Raw genomic sequence first — 27,832 nt, forward strand, 5'->3', positions numbered from 1 at the left:
ATAAGACGAACATTTCAGTAAATGTCCCAAAGCGAAACCTTTCCGTCTTTGGCGCCTGCTGCTAGCCAATGTGTCGTCTGCGCTTTGATGTTACGCTTCTGCTCGACAGTGAGATAAGGCTCGAGAGAAGCCTTACCAGCTGAGTCGTCAGCATCATGGGAATCGGGGAGTACTGTCCCCACAGGGTGTGAAAGATCTGCAAATGCAAGCGCGTAGCAACCTTGTTTGTGCCACTTCAAGACGGCCAGTTCTCGCATCGTCTTGACCGAGTAGACACGTATGCGTCCGTCCCACCCAGCCGTTGCAAAAACCTTCTCATCGGAACGAACCCTGAGGGCTTGCTGGCCAGAATGCTTGGTCTGAACTTGCTTGGTCAATTCATCAGTTACGGGTGTGTCGGCTATGGTCAACGGATGTCGTGCAACAAGCGCATCTGCTGCAGATGTAAAGTAGGCAGAATGCGTCTCAGCCATATCCAGAGACAAGACTGGCTGCTCGTGTACTCTGCCAATATATGCGGTCTTCCAGCCGGCTTCGAGGGAGGGCTTGTGCCACAGACATGTGTGGCCGCTCTCGAAGCCCGCGATTACCGTCAGATCATCAACTAAATAGGTGATTTTTAATGCCATAACCATTCCTATATGGGGTCAGCCCTGAGCTCAACGTACGTTTCGGGAAGTCTCCTTATCAGTAATTTCTGCAGATACCTGTTTTGATGCCTTTTGGCGCTCCTATCGTGAATAGCCTCTCTTGGCTTGGCAGAGAATAGATTTCGACCTCACCCTCTCGTCGGCCTGGAACAGCAAGGAATATGGAAGAGGCGTCGTCATCATTCTTTTCCAGAGCATTTGCCGGACACTGCGCAAAGGAACAAAAGTTGAGTGTGTTCACTTCCAGGGATTGCAGCAGCCACGGCTCGGCTCGTCTAGTGATGTCGTCTTCGATTGGTAGAATAGTAGAGAACATTGGCTCATCAGACTCACGAAGTTGCCACACGAGCAATTTGGTATCCCTGCCATGACTTACATGATGCATATCAGCCTCAGTGGTCACTTTTGAACATGACACGCCGATCATGCCACCCATTCGCGACTGTGACTTGTCTTCGAGCCATGTGAAAAAGAGTTCGCTCCATGACCCAACCCGGCGCAGGCGACTCACGTGATGATCTTATCGTCGTTCCATGATCCTAGGCCCAGGATAGCTCCTTCGTGAGCTCTCCAGACGGCGACTGGTCGTTTCGACGCCAGGCTCCAGAGCACCAGCCAACCCTGGGCATCACCTGTCAATAGGCGAGTATTGTGGCGCAAAAAGCATACACTATGGATCTGAGCACTGTGGCCTCGAAGAACGTAGTCAGGCTGAGGTGCAGGCAGAGTCGAAGACTGTATCTGGTGGTCGGATGTCATGTTCACAGTAAATGTCAAGGGCTGTCAGATCGGAAATCGGAAGATTGAATCGGTCGCTTAAGTCTATTTATCAGTAGGTCGGAGCGAAACGAGAAGCAGTTCGGTGGATCCATGGATCCATGCAGCGCGTCGTCGCTTAACCTTGCTCTCCGGTTTGGCAGATCTCCAAGAAATTTACAGAGATTAATCCATCAGCATCATCGCTGCTGGATTCACGCGCTGATGTTGGACAACGCATAATCCAAAGACAGGATATGCATGGAGAACCGCGAGGATTATTCGTATCACGTTCTCCAATATCATCGAATTGTGCAATTCCCGGCATATCGGATATGTCTCAACTACTGTAGACAGCTAGACAGGCTGCGTTAGGTGGACGACGACCTGAGGGGTTCTGGCCAAGGGTAGATAATAGCCGGGAATGGCAGCTGCAATCGAAGAGGGCCTCGCCTCGCCTCGCCACAAATGCTTCATCACGTCCTCCCTCTCTCTTCAACCTTCTCATTCTGTTTTCCCCAGGATAATTATCGCCGAGTCTCCCTCTCCATTGCCGTCACCTTTTGGATCAGAGAGAGTACCTTTTTTGTAGAGCTATCTTGACCGATAGCGCGTTGTTTACTTGATTATCGCCTTGGGCGCGATTACCTGATCTATCCCATGCGCATGTGAATATCGCAGAATTTCGACTAATACGAGTGCATGGATTCTGATCCCAGCACTATACAGTAGCTGACGTCTATACTTTTACCATCAAGCGGTGGAACCACATCGCGATCCACTTCTGCATTTAGCAGCAACCATCTCCGAAACACTGGTCTTTTCTGGACGGCATTGAAGAGACTGCCATATCTCATCTTTACCAGCATCCTTTCCACGATTTAGTGCTCGTGCAATTCAGACAAAGCGCGAAGTCTTGCCTGTTCAGCCAGCGCGAGCGATCTCGTGAAGCGAAGACAAAGTTTTGGTGACGTTTTCTGCCTGGTCGCGTAACAGCAGCGATAGAGAAACGCACAGAGATCAAGGTTGCGATCCGGTGGAAACTGGATATCAAAAGCTTGCTTCGACAACTACGCGCAGATACTTCTTGCACAACGGAAAGCATTGCAACGCACTACGTGATAAGCTTCCATCACAGGTCCTCAGACCACATCACCGCGAGCAGGTAGAAGCGACGAGGTCGGTCTGATGACTGTACCTCAGGCTGATGGCAGCAATGGCTCAGAACAGCCTGCTCCGGCCAACAAGCCGAAGCGCGTCCGTACAGGATGCTTGACCTGCAGAGAGCGCCATCTGAAATGCGATGAGGGCATGCCCAATTGCCAAAACTGTCGCAAATCAAATCGCACGTGCAAGCGGGGTTTGCGCTTGAACTTCATCGATATCGTCTGCAAGGCTCCCCCCCACCTCGTCACTTGTCTTCCGCACGAATGGGATGTCAGATTCGAGGATGAATCACGGGAGATTGCATCGGAATATATGGGTGGAGCAGAGAGATATGGTGGAAAGGATCTACAGCAACATCAAGCGGCCACTGCAGCTTCGTTGATCTCACTGCAGCAGCAGCAGCAGCAGCAGCAGCAACAACAACAGCATCATCATCAGTTACAACAGCAGCAGCAACAGCAACAACAACAAGTCATGAACAATCACAACTTACATCCTCAAGCGCAACAGCAGATTCATCAGCAACAACAGGTGCATCAACAACAGCAGCAGCAGCAGCAGCAACACCAGCAACAGCAACAGCACATGTCACAGTACCCCGAGCCGTCACATAATGCCTACGACTATGCCACTGCGACTGCATCATCTGCGCCTTCCATGCAGTACCAACCCCTCCCTTCCATCCAAGGTATAATGCCCGAGACATATCCCAACGCACATGAGGACCACACGCAACAGCAGCAAATAAAGTACGACCCGCCCTCCTCGTCTCACGATCCTTATCATGGAAGTGCGCAATCCAATAATGACTCTCCATTCTCAGCACACAACATTGGGCGCAGTTCGGTATCCACCTACAGCCAACAAGAACAAGAGATGGACCTCAATGATGGAAAGAAAGAGTTCCTCACCACACAAGAAGAAACATTGTTCATGCAGGTTTTTGTGGAGGAAGTTGGTCTGTGGATGGACAGCATGGATCCGATGAAACATGTTCGTGGAGAGCCCATTTGATATAATGCGAGACTTGCCTCGGTTGCTGACTATCCTAGTTCTCTCGCCTCTTGCCATTCCATTCGTTACAGGAACCTATGCTACTCAATGCCTTTTTGGCTTGTGGCGCCCGACATTTGACTTTAGTAAACCCTGCTTACAGCGAAGAGAAAGCGTTGCATTACTACGATACTGCGACCAGACATCTGCTTAAGAACTTGCAAAATCCGAACCGCGATACCGTCATCTGCGCCACCACTGCGGTCATCCTCAACGTCTATGAGATTATGAGTGAGCGCGCTCTGCAGCGCATGAACCACATTGCAGGGGCCAGAGCACTCATCAAGGAGTGCGGATGGAATGCAAGAGCTCAGGGCATCGGCGCCGCTTGTTTCTGGCTCAACGTCGGTCTGGAAGTTCTCAGCTGTCTTCACTTCAACTGGCAGGTTGCTTGGGACCCGGATGACTGGGGTATCGACATGGACTTCACTCGCGAAGTTCATAACGGCCGTGAAGAAATCTGGACTCACCGTATGCTCTTCATCGTCGCCAAGGTCGCTAATTTTCGCGCAACGATACCGCGTTCACGCGAGGTCAATCCCCGTGATGAGGAGTACCGTCGATCCAACAGGTTCCAGGAGTGGCAGAAGCTGAAAGCATGGGCTGATGCATGGAATGAGAACATACCACGCACTATGCATCCTATGGCATACCTATATCCATATCAAACCACGTCGAAGTCTTGCTTCCCGGAGGTATGGTTGATCAAGAGATCGACGATTGTGGCTCGCCTTTTCTACCACACTGTCGTGATGCTGCTCGCACAGATACACCCGTACCTCGGGCCTGAAGTCGCAGAGATGAACGAGCTGCAACATCGCCATTGCCAAATGATCTGTGGTATTGTGGCCCATGTCAAAGATCGGTCAGTCATGATTTATATTCTTGATACGTGTCACGTATACTAACCTCATTGCAGGGGAGTCGCAAGCGTCGCAATTCGTTCATTGGCCCATGCCGCAGAATGCTTGACAGAGCGCCGCGAGCAAGAGGAAGTCATTGAGATATTTCGCAGAATCAACCGGGAAACCGGCTGGCGCATCGCATTTGTGTTCAAGGAGTTGAAAGAAAAATGGGGATGGCAGGACGATACCCCACAACAGCAGCAGTTACAACACCAGCAAGCCCAGCAACAACCGCTGACCCCCATCGAGGCGTTGAACAGCCAGCAGACAGTGCTTCAGTCGGCGGCACCTGTCCAGCAACAGCAGTACCAGCGGTATAGTGCCAACAACAGCTTGGGTGGCGTAGGTCTTGCCCCTCAGCAGGCGGTTGCGGTAGTGGCCACTGCTCCTGCGCCCGCGGCTGTCGCTGTACCTGCGCCTGCAGCTCCGCCACAGAGGTCTCGTATGCCAAGTGGAATCATGAACCCCATTTATGCCAACGCAGACTTCACTATGCCCAGCCATCCGTACCAGAACGTCTACGTAGCGCCCAATACTGTTCCTGCGGTACATGCACTGTACTACTAGTGCTGGGTGGGTCAAGCGATGACTATGAAGACAGGAAGGCACGATTTACCACATTTAACAACTCTGCTGCGAAACCGGTGAAAAGAAAGGGGCTTGTCGGCCTGTTGGGACACATGTCGGAGTTTACCTTATTCTTTTTTTTCCTCCTTTGCTTTTCGTACTTTTTTGCGCGTTTTGATATACCACAGCGCTTTTGCTTTTCCTTGACTTTTTCTCACAGCTAACAGTCGCTGCTCGGGAGGTAAAATATATGATGAACCAAGAGACGGATGCATGCACCAGGGTGAGAAAGATACCCTCCCGTTTTATCTCAAAAGAAAAGACATAATGACCGAAAACGAAATGGTACCCATGACACACTCTCATCCAACTCTACATGTGCACTTCTTTTTCGCGTTCTGTCTCGACTGCAGGCATGTTACCATTTGCGACGTCCTTCTTTGCGACTTGCATGTATGCTTGTCATCAATGGTTTGTTCTCGGTGCCTATGTTTGGATAGAAGAGCAGCAGCAGTAGACATGGCGTGATGTATATTGGAGGAAGATAATGGACCACGGGAGAGTCTCGTTTTTCTCGCTGATCTTCCATTGTTGGTTTATATTGTTCTTCTGTCGAGCAGTACATTTCCGGCGTCGGTATTGACACGTCGCGTGGTATCGATGCTTCCCCTCGGCCTTTTCGTTATATCTATACAGTAATTTCCAACAGATTTGCCATTGTTGCGCCTGATACCAACCACGCAACGCTTAAGATCTTCCACCCCCAAACAACGCACTAAACAAACTCGCGCCAGACCCGCCCCCAGCACCCCCCTCGCCCCGTCTCTTCGCCTCCCTCTCGATCCACTCAATCAAACACCTGCGACTCCTCAAATCATCCAGCTTCTGGACCCTCGTCTCAAGCTGCGCCTCCTGCCTATCAAACGCCATAAGCGTCGGCACAGAGGTGATCATGTAGCGCATCGCCAGAGGTCCTATCGTCGGAGCATCGATCTGGATCTCGGCGAACGAGACCGAGGTGGTCGGTGATTCGCCTGTGCCGGATTTTATCAGGTCTTGGACTAAAGGGGAGATTTGGGCGCAGGAGGAACACCAGGAGGCCGTCCAGAGGGTTATTAGGGGTACGCGCGACGAGGCGGAGAGGAGGTTGAGGGTGTTGAATTCGTCTTCTGTTCGCACGCTAGGGGGTGGGTTTCTTGTTAGTTGGGTCCGATCGTTGGTGTTGTCGAGTCAGGGGGGAAGGAATGAGTGGGGAGAATCACTCACGGGTTGTATATGCGGTTCTTTTCTTTCTTGGGCGCCGTGGTGCTGTACGATGCCGCTGCTGCCGTCGAGGATCTTGATATTGTCATCGAGCGAGTAGCGCACAGCAGGGTCGCTGTCGCGCGGCGTCTCTGCCGCAGTAATGATGTCGAAGCTGTCATCGTATCTATCAATTGGTCAAGATGTGCGATTGGAGAGTGATACAAGATCTTTTACATGTAAGTAGAGGTAAGGCGAAGAAAACGAGCTGCACGATTTGGTGTCTGCTGTGTCGTGCTACGTCATTGCCAACGGCGATCCTGTCGGAGAGCAGAGATGATCTTGAGATAAGATATGCCTGATTTGGTTATCAGGGTGGATGCTTGTCACTGAGCCGAGATTGCATCAGGGAATATAACGTCGCGTTCGCTGCTATGAACGACTGACAACGGACAGTGCCCAGCATGCTAGACGGTCGACTGCCTTCGCTGTACTGTAATCACAATCCAATTCGACTCCACAATGCTAAGACCATTTGCATTGCTATTGAGCCGAGGGGTTGATCAGCCAGTAAATTGACTGACTGTTCCCCGCATTTCCCTACCTCATATCCAGGCACAAGTACCAAGTGAACCATTCCGTACCATGAACTCGTAGCTTTCTCCGCATCACCTCAAGTCCCTCAAGTCAACCTACGATACATTCCTATGGTATTCGGCACGAGTAATACCGAGAAGGCTTCGCGTAGCAGCAACAGCAGGAGGACCGAAAGAACTCTTTGCTGCGCTGCAGATCGTTTTCTCTTTGTCGCTTTCCTTTTCTCCAACGGAAGGCAAGGTGGCTGTTTTGCCTCCAATCACAGGTGCAGCTTGGGTCTGATTATGAGGGCGTGCTTTTCTCTTTGTGGGTGTGCATTGCAGTAGTGTACTGTATTGTACCTTGCATCGCTTGTGAATCTTGATGGTGATATGTGTATGTTTTTATGTTCATATATATAAAAGGTATGAAGCGAGGTAGGTCCATGTTTCTGGTCGCTCAACTCGACCTCCAGTATGCTTCCACTAAAGTCACCACTTCGGACAATCCTGTCCCTGCTGCCAGCACTCGCCTATGCCAGCGATGGCGTGCACTACAGCTCCTCAGCAGGACGAAAAGTCTGTACCGTCAACGCAAACGGAGGCAACCAAAGCGACGTGACGAACATCCTGACCGCATTCGACACATGCGGGAAAGGCGGCGATATCATCTTTCCCGAAACCGAGAACTACTGGATCGACCGCAAGCTCAACCCCGTCGTCGACGACGTCCGCATCCAATGGCGGGGGATCTGGACCTTCTCGCCTGACCTCGAGTACTGGCGCGCGAACCACTACCCTATCGCGTTCCAGAACCACGGCGCCAGCTTCGTGCTCACAGGCGGCCATATCCAGATCGACGGGTACGGCACGGGCGGGATCCACGGTAATGGCGACGTGTGGTATACCGCCGAAGCAGGCGACACGCAGCCTGGCCGGCCCATGCCGTTCGTGTTCTGGAACGTGTCGGACGTGACGGTCAAGAAGTTCTTCGTCAAGGATCCTCCATTGTGGAGTGTTAATATCATGAACGGCACGGACATGTGGTTCGACGAGCTGCATTGCAATGCTACGGCCACGCGGGCGCCGTATGGATCGAACTGGGTGCAAAACACCGATGGCTTCGACACCATGGACGCGCACAACATCCGATTGACCAACTTTGTTTATCAGGGAGGTGATGATTGTATTGCGATCAAATCGAGGTCGTATAACGTTTTTGTGCAAAACGCCACATGCAGAGGCGGCAATGGCATGGCGATCGGGAGTCTGGGCCAGTATCTCGAGGACAACACTGTCGAGAACATCGTCATTGACGACGTCAAGGTGAGAAAAAAGCCCGATAACATCTTTCACTGTATGGCATAGCTGACGGAGCGGCCGCAACACAGATCATCCGCTACAACGAAGACATGCACAACAGCGCATACATAAAAACCTGGGTGGGAGAACTCGTGCCGCAACCAGACTCATACGAGAGCGCCTACGTGCCTCGCGGCGGCGGCTGGGGCAGCGTGCGCAACATCCTGTTCTCCAACTTCCTGGTCCACGGCGCCGACGCGGGTCCCTCGATCACGCAGAACAACGGCGCGCTGAAGAACGGCACATACTCCGGAACCAGCCTGATGGGAATCAGCAATGTCGCTTTTGTCAACTTTACCGGATACCTGAACAATAAGCAGAAGACGGCCAGCGTGGGTTGCTCGACGGTGCATCCGTGCTATAATATCGAGTATGATAATGTCACGCTCACTGTCGCTGAGCACTCGACGAGTACGGGATCGTCGAGCTGTAGTTATGTTTCTCCCGGTGGAGTGCACGGGCTGAGTGGGAGCGGATGTGGGTGAGGCTTTTTGAGAATCTTGTCGTGTTCGTGTGTTTGGTGGGTTTCTTTATGTACAAAGAGAAATAAGGGAGGGGGTATCTGTACATGGGGTATAAAAATTGTTATGTTGCCCGAGCCTCGTTTCTGTTCGAGACAGGTCTGTCGTCGTAGTGTGAAACATCCCTTGACCGCTGCTGAAGCAAGTGCAGGGAATTGTCGAGATGAAGGAAAGAAGAGCCTGTGATGTCCCTTCTACTCGACCTCTCCATGACGACTCCTCTCCCGTTCCCTCTCCTTTTCTCTCAAGCTCTTTACAATGACAGTCGACTTCCCCTCTCCTTCTCCCGACGACGAGGAAAACCCCATAACCTGCGCGAGCAACCCTGTCGGCTTCGGAACAGGACACTCCCGGGCAGGCTTACTACCCAAGACCAACTGCTGCGCCTCATCTTCACTTCCCCCCAACGTCGTTGTCGTCGTCTCAACGCTGGCCCCCTCTTCGTCGACAGCGACTCTCCTCCGCCGCCGCCTCTTGTTCTGCTGCGGTAGCGAGCTGCCGTCTTCGGCGAACTGTCGACTGTCTACCGGACACGGCAGGATGTGGGGCGCGCCGACCACGAGAAAGGATATCGTCAGGCAGGTTGTGAAGAGGGACATTGTGGAGCGCGAGCGTGGGTGCAGGTGGGCGACCATCTTGGATTTGTGGTTCGGGATGTGGAGGTCGAGGAGGTTGATGGGTAGTCCCGGACTAGGAGGATTATAGGTGCCGACGCTGGTGGTTGCGCGCACTGTTGATTATTACTGTTCTTCGAGTAGAGTATTTGGGAAGGGTTTCTCGGGTATGGCCCTAGGATTGATCGTATCTTGGGGGAGGGTGTGTGTGGTGGCTCGAGAGTACAAGTAGGTGGGGGGGTGTCGGTTGATTGCGGGAGCATGGATTGAATGAGTAGATGGCTCTCTGTATTGTAGTTGCTCCTCTGTGGTCTTCCTTGTCTTTCTTGAATGGATTTTTGAATAGTCAATGTGGTGCTGGGACAGTGGCAGGATTGCAGACTGTTAAGAGGGATTGAGGTATAACAACCTTTGCGGCCTGTCGCCAATATGCAACATCGGCGGAGTCTTGCGCCAAGCCGGGCCAACTATTCTGTCATCACCGCTACTACGATCCCTGAGTAATGCTGTCGGCATGCTCTTGGCCGCACGAGTCATCTCATCTCTGCTTTCACATGTCAGTGTCCTTCGTGTCCTGCCAGCCAAGTGGATCTTCAGGAACACCGCACAACTACGTCAGAGTCGCGTCGAACAGACATCACCAATTGCAGCATTGTCATTCGCTGCGTCTATAATTCCTCCTGGGGAACCGCATGCATGGAGCTCTCCTCTGGCTCCTATGGCAGGATTTCTATATGTTCATTGTGTCGCAATCGGTGGTCAGAACACGATCAGACGTTTCGTGGAGGTTACCTGACCTTAATGCATCACTCATTTCATCCTGTGAATTATGAAGACAATCCCCCCTCCGCGGGAAGTTGCAATCACATGCCAGACGTATTTTTGACGCTGACAAAACGTCATTGTCCTGTGGTCGGAAACTTCCCTGGGGTCAGGTACCTTGCCTACAGTAGGTGCGCTAGATCAGGTGGTATTCCTCTGCTCTATTCAATTGACCTGCCGTACCGTCATTAAGTTCTCTCTGTCCATTCCATCATTCCGACCACTCTTTCCATCGTTCTTGCACATCATCCCGTACATCATACATTCAGCTCACACAAACATGCCGTCTACCATACATGTCGACGAGCGGAATGGCCGTCTCAATATCGATGGACGTGTCGGCAACTTGGTGCAGAACGTGAAAGAAGAAAGCATCCTGGCCGTCGACACCATCAAATCCACGCTGCCTGACAAAAAGGGCAACCTCTACAGCGAGGAAGAAAAGAACCAACTTGGTCTAGGAAAGGACATCAGCCACTACCCACTTCACAAACCCTATAGTATCTGCCTCCGTGAAGTACCCGTGACGGCTGAGCGACGTCCATACTTTCCCAGATCTAACGACAGGCTGATTGATGCTGGCACCGCTCGATCCAACATTGCCGCCTCGAATGAGGCTCCTGACGGCACCACTGAGGGCAACTGGGCCGAGAAGCACGAACATGAGACAGTGAGCCCATGGTCTCCTTCTGATACCGGACACACAGACCTTCTTACATACATCTAGGTGGTGCAACAACACTGTGCATACTGGGACAAGGACCACGACGGCATCATCTGGCCACAAGACACATACAACGGCTTCCGAGCCTGGGGCTGGGCGATTCCTCTCTGCCTCTTCGCCACCTTTGTCATCAACGTGAATCTCAGCTACCCGACCGTACCCAGCTGGATCCCGGACCCCCTCTTCCGAATCCACATTCCAAACGTGCACAAGGACAAGCACGGCTCCGACTCGATGACATATGACTCCGAGGGCAGATTCCGACCCCAGCAATTCGAGGACATCTTCGCCAAGTACGACCGAGGCCACAAGGGCGGCTTGGACTTTCAAGACCTCGCGAGAATGTGGAAAGGGCAGAGGATGGCTTTTGATTTCTTCGGGTGGAGCGCGACTCTGCTCGAGTGGCTGGCCGTGTATCTGCTTCTCTGGCCCGAGGACGGCATCGTGCGGAAAGAGGATATCCGCAGGATCTTCGATGGTAGCATATTCCAGCACAAGGCTGATGAGTATGCTGCGAAGCAAGACAAGAAGAGCAAGAAGCTCTTCTGAGGCATCACTGTAGCATACACGCTTACGAATCATGGTCTGAGAAGATAGACCTGATGTAGAACATAATGTATTGATCTATCATTAAACGCTGCAAAGGCTCAGATGCATCCTTTCTGGACTCTAATTCCACTCCCCGACAACACGCTTGATGTACTTCATAAACTTGAAGAAGCCAACAGCATACTCGACATTACCATACGGATCCGTCACGCGCTCAGGCCAAGCGATGCCAGCACCATAAAGCCCCGGCACTTTGTCTCCTTGTACATCAGCAAATCCTCCAGTCTCATGATTATAGCTCTGCTCAATGGCCTTTCCCTCACTAGTCTTCAGCTCCGGCGACGGATCCCGGATGTATCCAATCGCCTGGATATACCTCTGACACTGCGGCAAATGCCTCTCGTACGTCTCGACCTCATTTTCCTTCTTGTACTCGATCTTCTCGACGACGCGACTCACAGGCGACGAGGCGAAGACGTCAGGCTCGAGGTTCGCCTTCGCCCACGCCGCTGCCGCGCCTTTGAGACCCGTGTTGTCGCGCAGGATCCAGCCGTCCATGTACTCGGCGTAGCGCAAGGGATGGCGCGTGAACCATTTGATGCGCAGGTGAGGGTGCGTCGTGGCGGTCAGGTTGAAGAGGTTGATCAGCACGAGGATGGCGCTGTGCGAGGCGCCTATCACGGCGACTGTTTGAGAGGTTGTGGAGGGGAGTTCTTTTGCCAGGATGGTCGGGCTCAGGGCGTGGTCTAGTTCGAAGGACTCGAGGTTGGGGATTGTGACGGGGAGAGTTTGCGAGTTCGGGGACGAGCCCGTGCAGAGGATTAGTCTGTCCGTTTGCGCTTTGGGCTGTTGTGATGATGAGCCCTGCAAGTCGACTGTCCAGGTGTTGGTGGTCGAGTCGAGAGTGGCGGATGATACTCGTCCCTGTCTGCTCTCTACCCCGGGTGTCGATCGTAGACCGTCTGTCAGCATCAGACACATGTCTGCTGCATAGCCTAGCTCACAGCCTTTGTCTTGAGGCAGCTTGCGGATATAGTCTATGGCGTGTGGCGAAGGGGTTTCCTCTAGCACTTTGCGGAAGGGCGCTGTGGCCTCGGCAAAGTCTACGAAGAGCTTGACTTTGGTGTTGCTGTGGACAGAATCGTCAGCATAGAACTTCCACTACATGCTCTACCGCGACATACCTAGGCACTTCTCTATATGCTCGATTTACTCGACCCGCTTTGAATTGATCGTCTACCCATAGCAATGGCTTCACGTCTCTTTCTAGCAGGTTTCCAACGACCTACTTCACGATCAGACATCTTCCATTGATCCAACTCTGGTAACATGGGAAAGTGAACATACTGTGATACCGGCTGGACCGCCACCCACCACCACAGCGGCGTACTTTGTCCTTTGTGCGGAAATCTCGGAGGCGAATCGTCTACCCATGATGCTATTGTTCTTTGCGTATACTCCAGGAGCTACAAGACGAGAGACTGTCCTGGCCTGGCTATACATGCTCCTGACGGGGACCTCGGGGAGGTGCACTGCAGCAGCACCAAACCCCCCACGGCGACCAGCACATGTCCCCGCAACCCATGATAGCGATGTGCGCGCAGATGCTATCGATGAGAAAGTCCGGTGTGCATCATGATGATTGACCCTAGCGCGCACGAGGACGCTGGTGGCTGCGTGGACATTACGGGGCGGCATTTACAGAAAGATATCGTTAGATCTATACCAAAAGAACCGTCGTCTATCGCATGTGAAGGAAGACAATAAACGCCGCCAAACACACCCCCCCCCCGGTTTTCTCTATGGATCACTCGCGATAAGATAAAGAAAAAATTGCCGATCACGCAAGCGGACCAGGGCCCGGACTGGCCCAGCCGTCTCTGATTGGTTGGAGACGGCCTTCTGCCCACGCGGCTGTTCATCAAGGTGTTTTACGACTTCCGCCAGCGATACCCGGCCACGACAGGTTCTATACCTCCTGTGTGAGGACCAGCGCTGGTCCACTCAGATAACGCGTAATGTGGTCCAATCGAAGCACTGTGATTGACATTCGTATGAGGGCGAGGTGCCCGATGATAACTAGCAGGCATGATTGTGGTCGGCGACCATGCCTGTCCGCACGCACGTGTGGAATGATGCGGACGGGGACCTGTTACAGGTCACAGGCGTTTATTCAAGTCGACCCCTGTCCCTGTTCATGAAAAATTCGTACTCAGTACCTTGACCATTGATGATATGATCTCGTGATCTTCTCTTGTATGTCAAGGACATGGAAAATTGTATTCTTCGTTACCTGTACAGGTATGATATAGCACCATGAACATGATGGTAGCGGTGGACGAACAAAGTCACTGAACTCACTCGGACTGCTGCTCCGGAGAGCAACCCCATCAGCCAGCCCACACTTAGAAACCCTCAGGCGTCCTGCGAATGTCTCTGCTAGGCATCCAAGATGCCAAAAAGTACGATCTCAGTCCAGGTACTCATTGTATGCAGTATGGCCAGTTATTCCTTGATATGCTCGCACTAGGCATACAAGAACATCAAAGTACACACTGTTAGAGCAACTGTGAAAGCGCTCAGCCACAGCCTGTCAGCAGCGCACCTCCAAAAGTGTGCTCGTACAATTATCCCAAACAGGACTAGTGGCTGCCGTCCCAGAATCAACCACCACCGTCACTTGGAATCCTTCGCCGGTATAACCACCGAGTCGCGAGCGAGGTATTTACACGTGGAACATGTAGCATCGCAATTGTTTAGCACTGCCACATGGCACCGTATCTTACCCATAATTGCTCTTATTGTAAAGGCTTCGCTCACTCTGAACAGCACATTCACGGACTCGTGCCTCAACAATTAGCATGGAAATCACATTTGCAGTCAACAGTAATGCCAATTCGAAGCGTAGATGTGGTTCCAAAGTGAGAACCGGATGCGCTTTCTGCAAGTAGGTCACGCACTGTTCTGTGTCCTGCTGGCATTTCCATCATAATCAGGTGGATCTGTCGCGTCGGACTTGTTACCCCATTTGGCTATACACTCTGGTCAGCATTGAGAGACTGACGCTTCCACCAGAGCGCGTCACTTGAAGTGCGATGAGCAGAAGCCTGCTTGTGCGAGGTGTCTAGCCTCGGGGAAAGAATGCCCAGGCTACGATGTGTTTCGCGTGGTTCAGAGCAGGAGTACGTCGACGTCTAGTGCATCGACATCATCCAGTCTGTCGATATCCAGAAGTCCATCCCCTATTCTACCAGATGCGACATACCAGGAACGACAACAATTTCATGTCTTCCAGGGCTTCATTGTCGGGGGCTTCTGTGGCATGTTTGATGGGCCGTGGTGGAGCCCTTATATCCTCAAGGCTGCAGTCGCCGAGCCCATGATCCTGCATGCTGCTTTGGCATTTGCCTCTGCCAGCAACGAAGGAGGTGGCGGTGATGTCTTCGCCATCAAACAACAGAACAAGGCCATGACCCGCCTCCATAGCATTCTGGCTAAAGCGGATGAAGAGAACCCTGTCATGCTGTTGCTCGCTGTCATGTTGCTAGCCTGCCTGAGTTTTGCTCGCAACGAACCAGAAGAGGCCATCCTCCATCTTCAAGGCGGTGCTGCCATTTTGGGAAAGATAGACAATCATCGACCCAGTTTCGCTTCTGGACCCACGACGGAAGGTGCAGAGAGCTGTCTCGTCAATGCCTTTCGGCGTTTAGACATCGCGACGAGTCTCTCCATGACCAGTCGCCCCTTTCCAGACTGGTTCTCTCGGTGGATTGTGAGACAACGACTCAACGCGAGTCCAGGGGCAATTGCGCCAGACAGCTTAGTTGTTCTGCGAAACAGACAAGACCGGTGGACCACGGAGGTTGTGTGTCTGCGGCAGGCCATCCAGAAATTAGGAGGCATTCCGTTGCACAACAACACCTACCTGCAGCTTCAATTACGCGAACTAGACGCAGCTGGCGAGCGGTGGCGGGTCGCGCTCGACCACGTCACCACCCAAGACATCCCAAACATAAAAGATCCAGAACTAAAGGAGAACGCCATTCGTGCGACGACTCTTCTCAAACTACAACACATATCCGCCAAGATCATGCTCGCCACGGCACTGTCCGACGGCCGGGAAACCGACTTCGACGACCACGTGTCCGAGTTCGACACCATTATCAACCTGGCTACGAAACTGGCACCATATTTCCAAGCCAGACCGACATCTTTCACGCTCGACGTCGGCGTGATCCCAGCGCTGTACTACACGGTGACCAAATGCCGAGACCCGACGGTCCGCCATCGCGCCCTGGATCTCTTGTCCAGCTTCAAGCACCGCGAGGGCGCCTGGGACGCTCGAGTCTCGGCACGAGCAGCGCGCATCATAATGGCAGTGGAAGAAAACGCCGCGACCGCCGCGTTGATTTTTCCGCCTTTGTCGCCAGTGGTCGACCAGAAGAGGAAGACAAGCATCACGAGCGCATCTGACATTCCGGAGATGGTCAGGTCTTTTGAAGCCTACTTTGACGAGGACACGGGCGAAGATGTAGTCTATATGAAACGCAAAAGATTCGAAGGCGATGGCGACTGGTTTTACTGGGAGGAGAGAAGTCCCATCCTTGACTGAGCCCTTGTATCCTACTGCAGACGGAAAGAGACTCCCTAACACGGGAACATCTGCATTCTTGCCAACAGTCCGGGCTATCAAGAGACTAGTCACGCCACGCCCCGTATCTACACGGACGCAAGTCTACGAATCCGCACGACAGAATCCTCGACAGTAAGCCCAGCTCCTCGGGGCCGGCACAGCAAAACCCTAGCATGAACCGCCAAAAGAACAGTCCAGCACTCGCCCAAGCAAGAAGCTAGCTACTCACAATCTACCTCTTGGCCCGCGTGAGATGGCAGTGCCTGTAGAAGGGAGTCTATTGTCAAAACAAAGTACAATACAGATCCCTGCATGTTCTGTATCATAAAGGAAAAGCAAGTTTCATTCCAACAGTCCGGATCGATGAGCAACTTCTTCTCGGCTCAGCAGGGTCACGGAGACGAGGAACAAGTCGACAAGGCCCTAGAGGATAGGGACTCGTCGACAGGAGTCCACACCATAAGTCTCGAGAATCCAGTCCACGACAAAGCGAAGAAGAAGACGCCGGAGAAAGAGGGGGCGAGCAATATACCGCCTGCCTCGGTCCATGCAGGCAGAAGGGTTCGCGAGGGGAAGGGGATTACCGGACCAGACCAATTCTACCTCGTGTTTGTCTAAGGTCGTTGGTCGAGATGTATAGTGCTGACCTTTAGATGACGAGACGCGACGTCTCTGTTCTCCTTTGGCGATTAGAGTCGCATGCTGTGGCTGGCTGACACTAGTGAGCTGGTTCGTATAAGGTACAGTAGCTGAGGAAGATAGCTGAACAACGGAGACGATTTCTTGAAAGCTACGTTTCGTGGAAAGGGCTGCGATGTGTCTCGTGTGCTAGGTAGCATACTAGATACTAACGTATAGGCATTTTTTTTTATAAAAGTTTCGAGTACTGGGCTGTGGACCAATCTTCTTCTTTTGCGTTCGTTATATAATGACCCATGCAACTTCATTCCATCTACTCATAGCGTAGTAGTACCGTCCGTGTTCAGCAAGCTAACCGAAAGGCTATTCCCCTCTACTTCAGCCGCGTAGGGCAACTTTACAACCGCAAAACAGCAGCCTTGCTAAACACGCCATCAAACACACAAGTATTATCAACAGGCACATACTGCTTGGTGATGACTTTAATAACTTCCTGAGCGACCATGCCACCGGTCAAAGACGCGATGTTATGAAGCTCACTGCCGCCTGCACGGACGAGCTCGGTGGTGATGTTGCCGAGCGTCTCTTTCAGCTTCGTGTATTCATGGTCTTCGATGAAGGTGCCGGATGCCTTGATCAGGTCGTCGAGGAGACTTTGCGCTATACCGCGGAGTTTCTCCTCGTCGGACTCGATGTCTTCTGTTTTGGCGCCTGGGATCTTGAGCGCTGTCCCGGGTGTGAGGGACTCGTGGGTGGCGACGAACAAGTCCCAGGCGAGGAAGGCGATGGATAGCAGAATACCACTGTCGGACGCCATCATCAATGCCATGGCGGCGGAACTCGTGGCTTCGCTGCTCCAGTTGTATCTTTTGGTGTGGTTGTCGCCAGACGGTAAGAAGAGTGGTCGTCCTCGTACGAGCTTGACGTGTGCGGCGCCCTTGCAGAATGCCTCGACTTCTTTCTCGTCGATGGCTTGGCCGGCTGGACGGCCTAGTTGCTTCTCGAGCGCGCGCACTGTCGCGAGCACTTCCTGCGCGTCTTGCCGGGCTCGCGTCTTGTAGATGTTTTGTAGTCGGATGTAGTCGGCGCTTTGGGCCTTCATGTCGGGGACTGCACCGGGTAGGGGCAGCTCGTTGTGGGATTCATAGAATTTGTATACGGCGTTTGCGATGATCCAGAATGAAGGGCTGCCTGATGTAATGCTTTGCGATTCCGAGGCATTGAGGGTCTCGAGTAATGATGAGGAAGGCTGTGGAGGGTTGAGCGATTTGAGCACTGCGGCTGCGGCCTCTGCGTAGTTCTCCTCGTCCGGCGAGGGAGCGGCGGCCTTGATCATGTCGCGGAAGTCGGTCTTGTCCTTGTAGCTGGTCGGTGGGACACCATCGTGCGACTTCTTCCATTCTTCGACGTAGTGAAGCAATAGGAGTAGATACGGGACGTGGCCCAGATCGTGTTCGGACAGCGTCGACAGGTTCGCCGTCTTCTCTCGGGCAAACTCTTGGATGGCCGGCCATGGCTTCAACAGGCGTAGGTCGGTTGTGGCGGTGGGGTCCGGATGTGTGTCGACTATAGGGAACGCTGGAGGCAGAGAGAGCGAGAATCGGGAATAAAATCCGACGCAATGGGTATAAAATACGGGAACGTGGTTCTTTTGTGAGTACGTAGAAATGGAGGCAAGCACGTCAGACGAGATCGGGGCAGTGACGATGATTAACGTGTAAGGCTGCAGTGCTTGCTCTTTCTGGATGAATGATTCGACGGGCTATTGATTGTTAGGATCACCAAACGCAATAAGCCAGGCTCTTGCTTCGATTTACCTCTGTAACAAAATGACCTTCGACATCAGGGTTTAGTTCTTGCAGCAGCCTGCAAGTGTGTTCCGCTCGAAATCCACCGAGTGTACTCTCATCCAGAAAAAAGTTGACTCCGAGGTCTTCTTCAGACACGACTGCGGAGTCCAGTATCGTGTACTTACCAACACCCGGTAAGATCAGATTCTTGAGTGTTTCTATGCCAGTTACACCAGCTCCGGAGTTGATGAGTAGGATATGTGCCTCTTCTAATGCTTGCTGGCCACTTGCAGCCCAGAGGCGGAGTTGACGGTCGTACTTTTTCTGTTTTGCATTTGGGACATCGTGCAGAGGTGGCGGAGTTGCGTCTGCTGCTGCTGTTGTTGCCATTGCAGACGCGAGGGTTGAGACACGGAGGTTTGGTAGGTGATGGATGTTGAGAGTAAGGTTGTTTCACGGTTGGAGATACCTTATGTTTGGGACAGCAAAAGTACCTTGGTGTTTCCCTGTATCAACGCTCGTAGGTGCCATAGCACTAGATATGACATCGACGCAGATAGTCCGGGGGAGCTCTCCGGCTATATCAATCATCAATCAATCAATCAATCAATCAATCAGTCAATCAGTCAATCAGTCAATCAGTCGCCGCGGCGGGGCAGATGGACCCCTCGTGTCGGCTGCCCGCAATCGATTAGATGATTTTTGCATATATGTCGGGAATAGCACCACGATTCCCATCTATAATGTTTATAACAGCCACCTTCGGACCTCTCGGACCTGAGTCCTCCGAACGAACCTGAAGCTTTTGCAGACAGTGACGGAAGTGCATAGTTGAATAGATGTTGAACGGCGTGTTGACCTTTGGGTACTTGCACGTTATTTGCCTTGCAGCTGAGTCGTTACAGGTACTGTAGTCCAAAAATACTAGAACTGTCCCTTTCCTCGTCTATATTCCTGGTCGTTCCCCAGCTCCCTGTCTATTGGATGCTGTACAGTAAGTCATCGTCGTCGTCGCCCAATGCTCTGGCTCTGTTCTGCTCAGCTCAGCTCAGCTCAGCTCAGCTCAGCTCAGCGCGCAGTACACCCTCTCTCGGCTAAATCCATAAACTTACACCGTATACCATCGCAGCTTGCCGACGTCTTTTCTCGAGATCTCACACGGCTCCTGTCGCAAGACATCTAAAAACACCTCTGGTTTCTTCTCTGTCTCGGAAATCATTCGCATACGCTTCTATCCGCAACATGTCCGCCACACCCACTGCTGCTCCGACGGGGGCCCCGTCAGTGGACATGGTCGAGGGTGCTAAGAAAAAGGCTGCTTACCGTGCCATTGCCGAGCACTTCAACAGCCAGACTCAAGTACATACAGAGGTCTTGCTGAAGTCCCGTGCCATCCGCTGACCTGGACTAGCAATTCGTCGGCATCGGTTCCGGCAGCACCATCATCTACGGTGTGGAAGCGATCAAGGAACAGATGGAGAAGAACCCTCCCCCCAACGATCGCTACATCTTCTTCGTCAGTCCGCCCTCGCTCTCACACTCTAGATGATCAGATTGACTGACATCCAGCCCGCAGGTCCCCACTGGTTTCCAGAGCAGAAAAGTCATTGAGCAAGCCGGTCTCATGCCAATGGCCTTCGACAGTCTGCCCGAGAACGTCATGCTGGACGTCGCCTTCGACGGAGCCGACGAGGTCGACGACGAGCTCAACTGCATCAAGGGAGGCGGTGCATGTCTGTTTCAAGAGAAGCTGGTCGCGACGAGAGCGAAGAAGTTTGTCTGCATTGCAGACTACAGGAAGAACCAGGCCCGTCTGCTCAACTCGTGGAAATACATCCCCATCGAGGTCGCCCCCATCTCTCACGCTACTGTCATGCGCCAACTAAAGCTCCTCGGCTCCATCAACCCCGTCCTCCGCGAACACACTCTGGCCAAGACCGGTCCCGTGCAGACAGACCAGGGTTTCTACATCATCGACGCGCCGTTCAAGACCCTATTGTCCGAAGAAGACATAGTGAACGGAAAGGACGGAAGCGGCAAGGACGGTGTATGGGATGTTGCCACGCTCGCACACAAGATCAAGAGCATCACCGGTGTCCTCGAAGTCGGTCTCTTCTTCGGCAAGACTGGTACCGAGATCCAGGCAGAGGGTGGCCAGGGCGGCCAGAAGCCGGTGGCTTGCTACTTTGGAAACGAGGATGGAAGTGTGTCTGTCAGGACCTGGCCGAGATCTAGTTAGACTGAGCTGTCGATTTCGCCGCATGGTTTATAGTCCTTGGGTCTTGGCGAATCACGAATACCCGCTGCTAAGACATCTATCTGCATGCCTTTCACTCTTCGGGGTAGACCATTTTCCTGCCAACGCCACCGTCAACAACCACGTCTTGCCCCGTGACAAAGCCACTCTCGGCCAGGAAGACAACGGTCCTCGCAATGTCCTCGAAGCCTCCCACCCTACCAGCAGGATGCCATTTATGATCGCCCTCGGCCAACTCATCCTCCCACTTTGTCTTCTTCTTGTCTGCTTCCATGTTCTGCTCACCCACATGCACCCAGCCGGGGCTAATCGCATTGACTCTAATCCCATACCTATGTCCCAAACTGACGCTCAAGCTCTGAGTCAACCCTTGCAAGCCCGCCTTCGCAGCACTGTATCCCTCGTGATCATCCTCGGCCTGCTTCCACCTCGTCGACGAGATATTGACAATGCAGCCCGGCCCTCTCCCCTTCGTATTTCCTTGCGTCGACGACGAATCACCCGCTTTGACGAGCATAGGCACGCACAGCCTCGATAACAGGAAAGGCGCAGTCAATCCCACGGCGATCTTGCGGTCCCACTGCGCCATAATGCTACTCTCATCTTCTTCGTTGTCGGCGTCAACCCCGTCTTCCATGCGTTTGTCGTCGGCCCATGTATGCGGCGTAGGGAACGCATTGTTTACCAGCACGTCCAGTTTCCCATCGAAGAACTCGTGGACCTCGGAGACCATCTTCTTGATCGCTGCACGGTCTGCTAAATCCACAATTGAGCCTTTGAAAGTCCTGGGTGTTGTCGAAGAGGTTTGTGTCGCAGTTTCTCCTCGAGTCCATTGCGGAGCCAGTGCTAGCGTGTGTTTCAGTTCGTCGGCGTTGTTGTCTACGAGGAAGACTCGGTGCCCGCTGGAGAGCAGGGAGCGCGTGAGCCCGCGGCCTATGCCCCTGCCGGCGCCGGTTATGAGGTAGTTCATTGGTTTTGATTCGGGTGGTCACATCTGATGGAGGGGCCGAGGTCGATCAATTTGGTCCTAACGTCTTTCGCAGGCCCACTGGATGACAGCTAGAGCAGTGAAGAGAGATAGTGACTGATCAAATCCTACGGTGAGTTCTGTCTTTCTGTTGCGGCTATGGATCAATTGAAAGTCTCTCGGCGATAGAAATTATTAAGCCCGCAAGGTGGGGTACAGTGCTGTGTACATGACGTAATGCAAATGCGCTACGGCAGTAACAGGAAATAGATCAACAACGGAGGGGAAACAGCTGTCTGTTGTTCCTCGCGTGCCCTCGATTACCTTACCTATCCGACTTTCAGGGGCGGATCCATGATTGGGGACACCTTGCACAGTACACAGAATGTAAACCAACGGTAGTGATGAACAAACAGTGATGAATGCAATGGGAGAAAATGAGTAATTGTACTGTAACTTGCTCTACAAGAGAATGCTATCAATCCGCTCTTCCTTCGCAAAGTATCGATATAGAAGAGAGAAAGAAAAAAAAGACGGAGAAGAAGAAAAAACAAGATATCCATGAATGATACGAGCACTTTCGGCAATCATCCGCATGCATAATACATTCGGCATCTACCACCGTATGCTGCCTGATTCGCTCTGTCATGCATCCTGTAAGAGCTTTCAAAAGGGGGATTCCAAATGTGTCTGTCAAAGAATTTTTTTCCTCTCCAATACTCCAAATACGCCGTCGCCATGCTCGCTATGATAAATCTCAAAAGGCGTTTCATAGTCCATGGAAAACAAGAGGCAGGGAGCTATAGTACCTTGCCCCACGCTATGCGGTACCTGAACGCTGCCGAAGAAGGATGAAAAATGTAGGGGTATCGGGGCATATTCATCATAAAAAGTCACAGTCCATCTCGAAGATGGGCTGGCGGTCTCTGGTGCTAAGAACACCACAGGGATCAGATGAAAAGTGTTCTGAATCCTGACTCGATAGGCGGTGTGTTGGTCACTCCTTTGGTTCGAAGTGCCAGTCCGTTCTTGACGGTAGGATCACCTGCCTTGATTGCAGCTTGCTGACGCTCTTTGCGTGCAGCTTTCTGTGCTTGCTTCTTGATGTCTTTCTTCTCGCGAGCCGTCTGCTTTTGTGGACCAAACGACTTCGGTTGCGTCTTTCGATCTGGCGAGTCACTGGCTGAAGAGTGTGGGTTCGGAGGCTTTAGCTTGATGCGGATAGTAGGCCTAGGACGCGTATTTGCAGGAGTATCATCCTTGGCTTCGACCTTGACACTTGCAACGCTACACGAGTCCGTCTCCTCCGAGCTCATTGAGGCGGAGGAATCGTCGGAATCTTGGGAGTTGTTGTAAGTGGCAAGTTTGGAGGTGCGCTGGGATGAGCCAGACTTCTTGCCGTGTTGTTGGGTGGACAACCGACGATCTTGCTTCTTGCTGGGTCCACGCTGATATTCTTCGTCACTATCGGGTTCTCGCTCGACGCTTGAACTCTCTTGCGCTGAAGACTGGCTGCGGTTGTCTTCAGCATCTAGCAGCTTGTCTACTGCTGAATTGATGTCTCCCTTGTATTGCTCTAGAACCTTTTTGATAGTTGGCTTGTCAACAAGGTAGGGCAGAGACGCCGAGACGACGTCGATCATCCATGGCTGCACATGTGGTGTGTGGGCAAGTTTGTCCTTTTGTCGTTGCTCCTCTTCGACTGAGAGGGCCTGTTCTTGAACTTCTGGTAGACCAGTATGCGGACCTCCAAGATTTCTGATGGACGAGTAGTGCTCCCAGACCTGCACAGCGTTAGTGATGGCAAATGCATATGAAAACGGGGAAACAACGAACGTGGTAGGCAATGTGAGCAACTGGTCGCTTCACATCTTGACCATCGGGTCCGGCACCAGACACCATGTAGGCAAAGTCACGTTGGTAGATCTTCACGTCAACCTCGAAGGCTGAACTGAAGGCGGAAATCTCCATGTTGTCACCGTAGGTGCCACCCCTCGCCATGCTTTGGAGATGGCTTTGGAACACACGATCAATGTCGGCCTCGGTGGGGCTGGCGATATTGACTGGAGCAGAGTAGGCGCCAACATTCTTCCTCTTAGGGTTCCTCCTTGTACCACCACCAGGGTGCACATCTATAAATTGCTTGTAGTAGTCGGCATGATCCCGCATGTAATCTATCACTTTGGAGCGAATGTTGTGATGGTCGTTCTGATGACCGTACAATTGGTCGGAAAGGGCATTGAACAGGCAATTGCCTAATGGACACATGTGTTAAAATCCTTACGCCAGACCATAAGAAATTAATGTCAAGGTGTCACTCACCATCGCCTCGGATGTCTGCCGCATAGAGGCCCAGAGCCGAGAGCAATGGAAATTCATCGGAAGAGCCACCCATTCCTCCCATAGCAAGGCTGCTCCTGATGGCTGAGTATTAGCAAACAGAATGCAGCGTTTGGTGCAGTCATGGGTGCTGAGACAAAAATTCAACAAAAGAACTACGACATGATTTGACCCGTGTTCAAATGCTTCTTTTTTTTTCTTCTTTCAGACCTGAGTAGATCAATGTATGCAAAGGAACAAAAACCGGGGAGTTGGAGCAAAGAGATCTCAATTTACCTCCGTGATGACCTCAGGCCAGTCGAGCGTTCGCACATTTCGCGGTTTCTTCGGGGAAATCGACTTTTCTTGATCCGTCGGTCAGACGCGGCTCTGCCCCCCCCCCCCCCCCCCAAGATGGGCTGCTGCGACACAACTTGAAGCTTGGCTGCCTCGTGTGGTTAGAAGCTCAGCTGGCTTCGGCGTAAAGTGTTGGAATCTCGTAACATTGGCCGGGCTGAGCTGCGGACGGGGCGCCTATCTTTACCGAACGGTACAAAGGTATGGGATCTCGTGGTGTTGATAGGCGAGACAGAAAAGCGGCCTTATAGTTATAGGGCGTGAGGTGATCAGTTATAAGTCGTGAGTCAGGACAGAGTTCATTCAAAGCATTCACTATATATTGTAACGATCGTCCATCAAGCTTCCATCGAAGTACAATACACTATTGTTCATTGCATGTGCACTGTTGCCTGACGGCTTGTATCGTGATTGCGTCCATCAGCCGGCTTCTATCGAGCATTCTGACCAGTCATGTCAAAGCAAAACATCACAGTCCTTGGGTGCGTGATTCAGCAATGGGGAAGCTAACCACAAGTCGTGCTGACATTGTTCCAGCGCTGGTGTCATTGGACTCACAACCGCTCTCGTTCTTGCGAGAAGTGGTAAATACAATGTCACCGTGGTAGCTAAGCACATGCCTGGTGATTATGACATTGAATATGCATCCCCTTGGGCTGGCGCCAACTACCTGCCGTGAGTATTCGTCTTAGTTGATGCTTAACGCCGATGCGTGTTTCGAGACTTTCTTCTATCAGACAAGATCTAGTAGCAGATACTGTTGTTTCCCACTTGTCCTCACAAAGAAGGCGTACACCAGTAGACAGACAGACCAGCTGACAGAGTGCTATAGTGTTGGCAAGGAAGGCAGTCCATCTGCAGAGTACGAACGCAACACATGGCCTGAACTTGCCCGTCTAGCAAAGGAACTACCCGAGGCCGGTGTCCATTTCCAAGATACAGTCGTATATCGACGAGCAAAGGATGCTGATTCACCAATCGGTGACTGGTTCCGCGAGTTACTTCGTGAAGATGCATGGTTCAGCAAAGTGGTACCAGACGTGAGTGCATCGACCGCCGAATTGGTATGGATCCCGCTTACCTAGTCTCCGGTAGTTCAAAATCCTGGACAAGAAAGACCTGCCCGAAGGAATGGACGGTGGCACATCCTTCACTTCAGTCTGCATTAACACTGCAGTCTACCTACCATGGCTGGTTTCACAAGGTCTGAAGTATGGAGCTGTCTACAAGCGCGGCATCGTCAAGCACGTCACGGAGGCCGCTTCATTTCATCACACCGGCAAGAAGGCTGATCTTGTTGTGAACTGCACCGGACTGTCGTCACTGTTCCTCGATGGAGTCAAAGACGAAAACATGTACCCTGCTCGTGGCCAGATCGTGCTGGTACGCAACGAGCCAGGTGTCATGGCCAGTACTTCGGGCACTGATGACGGCGACGACGAAGTCGTCTACATCATGCAGCGTGCAGCAGGTGGCGGCACCGTCCTGGGAGGTTGTCTCCAGGCTGGGTCGTGGGAGTCCCAACCAGATCACGGTTTAGCGGTCAGAATCATGAACCGCGCAGTCAAGCTTTGCCCTCAGCTGGTGCCCGAAGGCAAGGGTATAGAAGGTCTGAGCATCATCAGACACGGAGTCGGTCTGAGGCCCATGAGAAAGGGTGGTATCAGGGTCGAGAAGGAGTCCATCAAAGGCACAGACGGGACGGCTGTGAAAGTTGTGCACAGCATCGGCCACGGAGGCTATGGGTAAGTCTTTACAACGCATGATTCGGGTTTTTCTCCAAATTGACCCGTCTCTAGATACCAAACAAGTTACGGCTGCACTCAAGCAACAGTCAAACTGATCGAGCAGGCACTCCAAGAGAAGGCTAAGCTGTAAGTGGGGTGTTCTCAAATTGTATTTCGCCCGTCCCGGTGAACACTCTTTGAATGTGATAAGAGTGGCTGCGCAGTCGTTCTCTGTGTAGGGAACTTATGAGCTCTATGAAAGTACAGGAAGATTCAAGGGTATGATGCTATCTTCGTGGAAAGGAAATGATAAGCAGATCTAGCTTGACGGGTGCAGAATTAGGAATGCACATTAATTGTATGAACATCATTTCTGCAATCAATCTTCCGGTACGCTTCGAGCTGGACAGAATCGGACTCATTTGGACGGGCACACTCCCATTCAACAGACTCTTTCGGCTCTTGCATGATCTGAAATATGCATGCGAAGATAGCATCCTATGAATCCGATTATATCTCTACCATTTCCCAGAAGCCCCACTAAGCGGGGGGAGAGCGACACCACAGCCGCCAAGCCCTTCCGCCCTGTGCCGCGAGACGGATATCCGCCCCCAAATCCATCCACCACTCCGCCTCCGCATAGCACAAAGTTTCCCAGAAACGCTTTCGATTATCAGCTATCTTAAGCAACTTTATTAGCGTTTCATTGTTCGCAACATGCCGGATCGCTGAAGTGAGAGCTCAAATGACGGTCACTACCAACGATCAGCAGCAGCAGCATCGATCTACGTGACGCGCTCTGCACACATCACGTAGAATCTCATCCCAGGTCTTGGTCAGTCTATCGGCACCATTCTAATCACCATGGTCCGATTAAAACACCGCTACCTCCTCGTCAACATTCTCTACCCGGACGCGACTCCATCTACTACCACTGCCGAAATCTATGGCTCAGCAGCAGCAGCAGCAGCAGCAGCGGGGCGGGATGTCGCGAGAGACGTACCGGATATCATCCATTTTCAGCAGCCGACGTCGGACAAGTTGACGCCGCAGCTGCTGGCCAAGATGGTCAAGGAGGGAGTCGCGGAGCTGTTTGGCGATTATGGGAGTGGGATGGTCGCGGGGAGTTTAGTCGGTGGGTGATTGCACTTCTGCTCTGTTGACGTCTTGTTATTCTTTCTATGATTTTGGGACGAGATGGGTATGTAATGGACAAGGGACTGATTTGTTTTTTTTTGTTTCCAGTCAAGTATCTATCGCCAGCGACCAGCACGGCCATCATCCGCGTCAGTCGCGATCATTACCGTCTCGTGTGGGCGGCATTGAGCTTCATCACCAAGCTGCCTCGCCCGATCGAGCAGAACTGCGTTGTTCAGGTCGTCAGGGTGTCGGGAACGATAAGGAAGGCAGAAGAGGAAGCGATCAAGCGGGCAAAGCTCAGTATTTTGCGCGCACAACGGAAGAGCGGCGAGGCTGGAAGTGCTCTGGGGAAATTGTTGAGCAAGGAAGACGAGGACATGAGGATGAGCGGCATTGTGGACGGGGATGGTAATGGGGACGATGACGATCTTGACGATTGATCCTCGTTGTTTTCTGGTGTTCATTCAAAGCTACTGTATTTCAGAGCTCGTAGATG

The 27,832-nt window shown here is 52.3% G+C and overlaps 13 protein-coding genes across 16 annotated transcripts; 7 read left to right on the forward strand and 6 right to left on the reverse strand.

The window, feature by feature from the left end:
• Window positions 1–14: 14 nt before the first annotated feature.
• On the reverse strand, window positions 15–1,409 carry AAFC00_001840 (uncharacterized protein; the record flags this gene model as incomplete). The annotated part of the gene is made up of 3 exons (XM_069341086.1): window positions 15–637; window positions 708–1,021; window positions 1,162–1,409. The coding sequence occupies 3 exons, from the start codon at window positions 1,407–1,409 to the stop codon at window positions 15–17; spliced, it is 1,185 nt and encodes a 394-aa protein (XP_069204599.1).
• A 1,185-nt stretch (window positions 1,410–2,594) lies between these two features.
• AAFC00_001841 (uncharacterized protein) lies at window positions 2,595–5,098 on the forward strand (the record flags this gene model as incomplete). Of its 2 annotated transcripts, XM_069341088.1 has the most annotated exons (4): window positions 2,595–3,566; window positions 3,626–4,321; window positions 4,394–4,491; window positions 4,546–5,098. In XM_069341088.1, 4 exons carry the CDS (start codon window positions 2,595–2,597, stop codon window positions 5,096–5,098), a joined length of 2,319 nt encoding a protein of 772 aa, XP_069204600.1. The 2 variants fall into 2 exon arrangements, with proteins under 2 accessions (XP_069204600.1, XP_069204601.1); XM_069341087.1 differs by having other exon boundaries at window positions 3,626–4,491.
• Window positions 5,099–5,845: 747 nt separating this feature from the next.
• AAFC00_001842 (uncharacterized protein) lies at window positions 5,846–6,522 on the reverse strand (the record flags this gene model as incomplete). Of its 2 annotated transcripts, none has more annotated exons than XM_069341090.1 (2): window positions 5,846–6,278; window positions 6,365–6,522. In XM_069341090.1, 2 exons carry the CDS (start codon window positions 6,520–6,522, stop codon window positions 5,846–5,848), a joined length of 591 nt encoding a protein of 196 aa, XP_069204603.1. The 2 variants fall into 2 exon arrangements, with proteins under 2 accessions (XP_069204603.1, XP_069204602.1); XM_069341089.1 differs by having other exon boundaries at window positions 6,365–6,450.
• An 870-nt stretch (window positions 6,523–7,392) lies between these two features.
• Window positions 7,393–8,762, forward strand: AAFC00_001843 (uncharacterized protein; the record flags this gene model as incomplete). Its single annotated transcript, XM_069341091.1, has 2 exons — window positions 7,393–8,241; window positions 8,307–8,762. 2 exons carry the CDS (start codon window positions 7,393–7,395, stop codon window positions 8,760–8,762), a joined length of 1,305 nt encoding a protein of 434 aa, XP_069204604.1.
• A 1,752-nt stretch (window positions 8,763–10,514) lies between these two features.
• On the forward strand, window positions 10,515–11,507 carry AAFC00_001844 (uncharacterized protein; the record flags this gene model as incomplete). Its single annotated transcript, XM_069341092.1, has 2 exons — window positions 10,515–10,904; window positions 10,962–11,507. 2 exons carry the CDS (start codon window positions 10,515–10,517, stop codon window positions 11,505–11,507), a joined length of 936 nt encoding a protein of 311 aa, XP_069204605.1.
• Window positions 11,508–11,627: 120 nt separating this feature from the next.
• On the reverse strand, window positions 11,628–12,941 carry AAFC00_001845 (uncharacterized protein; the record flags this gene model as incomplete). The annotated part of the gene is made up of 3 exons (XM_069341094.1): window positions 11,628–12,636; window positions 12,692–12,792; window positions 12,855–12,941. The coding sequence occupies 3 exons, from the start codon at window positions 12,939–12,941 to the stop codon at window positions 11,628–11,630; spliced, it is 1,197 nt and encodes a 398-aa protein (XP_069204606.1).
• A 1,427-nt stretch (window positions 12,942–14,368) lies between these two features.
• AAFC00_001846 (uncharacterized protein) lies at window positions 14,369–16,119 on the forward strand (the record flags this gene model as incomplete). The annotated part of the gene is made up of 2 exons (XM_069341095.1): window positions 14,369–14,454; window positions 14,583–16,119. The coding sequence occupies 2 exons, from the start codon at window positions 14,369–14,371 to the stop codon at window positions 16,117–16,119; spliced, it is 1,623 nt and encodes a 540-aa protein (XP_069204607.1).
• A 1,057-nt stretch (window positions 16,120–17,176) lies between these two features.
• On the reverse strand, window positions 17,177–18,959 carry AAFC00_001847 (uncharacterized protein; the record flags this gene model as incomplete). The annotated part of the gene is made up of 2 exons (XM_069341096.1): window positions 17,177–18,541; window positions 18,597–18,959. The coding sequence occupies 2 exons, from the start codon at window positions 18,957–18,959 to the stop codon at window positions 17,177–17,179; spliced, it is 1,728 nt and encodes a 575-aa protein (XP_069204608.1).
• A 594-nt stretch (window positions 18,960–19,553) lies between these two features.
• On the forward strand, window positions 19,554–20,808 carry AAFC00_001848 (uncharacterized protein; the record flags this gene model as incomplete). Of its 2 annotated transcripts, XM_069341098.1 has the most annotated exons (4): window positions 19,554–19,563; window positions 19,699–19,928; window positions 19,981–20,085; window positions 20,146–20,808. In XM_069341098.1, 4 exons carry the CDS (start codon window positions 19,554–19,556, stop codon window positions 20,806–20,808), a joined length of 1,008 nt encoding a protein of 335 aa, XP_069204609.1. The 2 variants fall into 2 exon arrangements, with proteins under 2 accessions (XP_069204609.1, XP_069204610.1); XM_069341097.1 differs by lacking the exon at window positions 19,554–19,563 and having other exon boundaries at window positions 19,812–19,928.
• Window positions 20,809–20,899: 91 nt separating this feature from the next.
• Window positions 20,900–21,796, reverse strand: AAFC00_001849 (uncharacterized protein; the record flags this gene model as incomplete). The annotated part of the gene is made up of 1 exon (XM_069341099.1): window positions 20,900–21,796. The coding sequence occupies one exon, from the start codon at window positions 21,794–21,796 to the stop codon at window positions 20,900–20,902; it is 897 nt and encodes a 298-aa protein (XP_069204611.1).
• A 947-nt stretch (window positions 21,797–22,743) lies between these two features.
• Window positions 22,744–24,188, reverse strand: AAFC00_001850 (uncharacterized protein; the record flags this gene model as incomplete). The annotated part of the gene is made up of 3 exons (XM_069341100.1): window positions 22,744–23,577; window positions 23,630–24,048; window positions 24,116–24,188. The coding sequence occupies 3 exons, from the start codon at window positions 24,186–24,188 to the stop codon at window positions 22,744–22,746; spliced, it is 1,326 nt and encodes a 441-aa protein (XP_069204612.1).
• Window positions 24,189–24,922: 734 nt separating this feature from the next.
• On the forward strand, window positions 24,923–26,347 carry AAFC00_001851 (uncharacterized protein; the record flags this gene model as incomplete). The annotated part of the gene is made up of 5 exons (XM_069341101.1): window positions 24,923–24,951; window positions 25,007–25,144; window positions 25,302–25,509; window positions 25,565–26,214; window positions 26,269–26,347. 5 exons carry the CDS (start codon window positions 24,923–24,925, stop codon window positions 26,345–26,347), a joined length of 1,104 nt encoding a protein of 367 aa, XP_069204613.1.
• Window positions 26,348–27,060: 713 nt separating this feature from the next.
• On the forward strand, window positions 27,061–27,776 carry AAFC00_001852 (uncharacterized protein; the record flags this gene model as incomplete). Its single annotated transcript, XM_069341102.1, has 2 exons — window positions 27,061–27,331; window positions 27,442–27,776. The coding sequence occupies 2 exons, from the start codon at window positions 27,061–27,063 to the stop codon at window positions 27,774–27,776; spliced, it is 606 nt and encodes a 201-aa protein (XP_069204614.1).
• Between the last annotated feature and the right edge of the window lie 56 nt (window positions 27,777–27,832).

Source organism: Neodothiora populina (assembly GCF_041146345.1).
Source record: "Neodothiora populina strain CPC 39397 chromosome Unknown canker_contig_13, whole genome shotgun sequence".
Classification (NCBI taxonomy): Eukaryota; Fungi; Ascomycota; class Dothideomycetes; order Dothideales; family Dothioraceae; genus Neodothiora; species Neodothiora populina.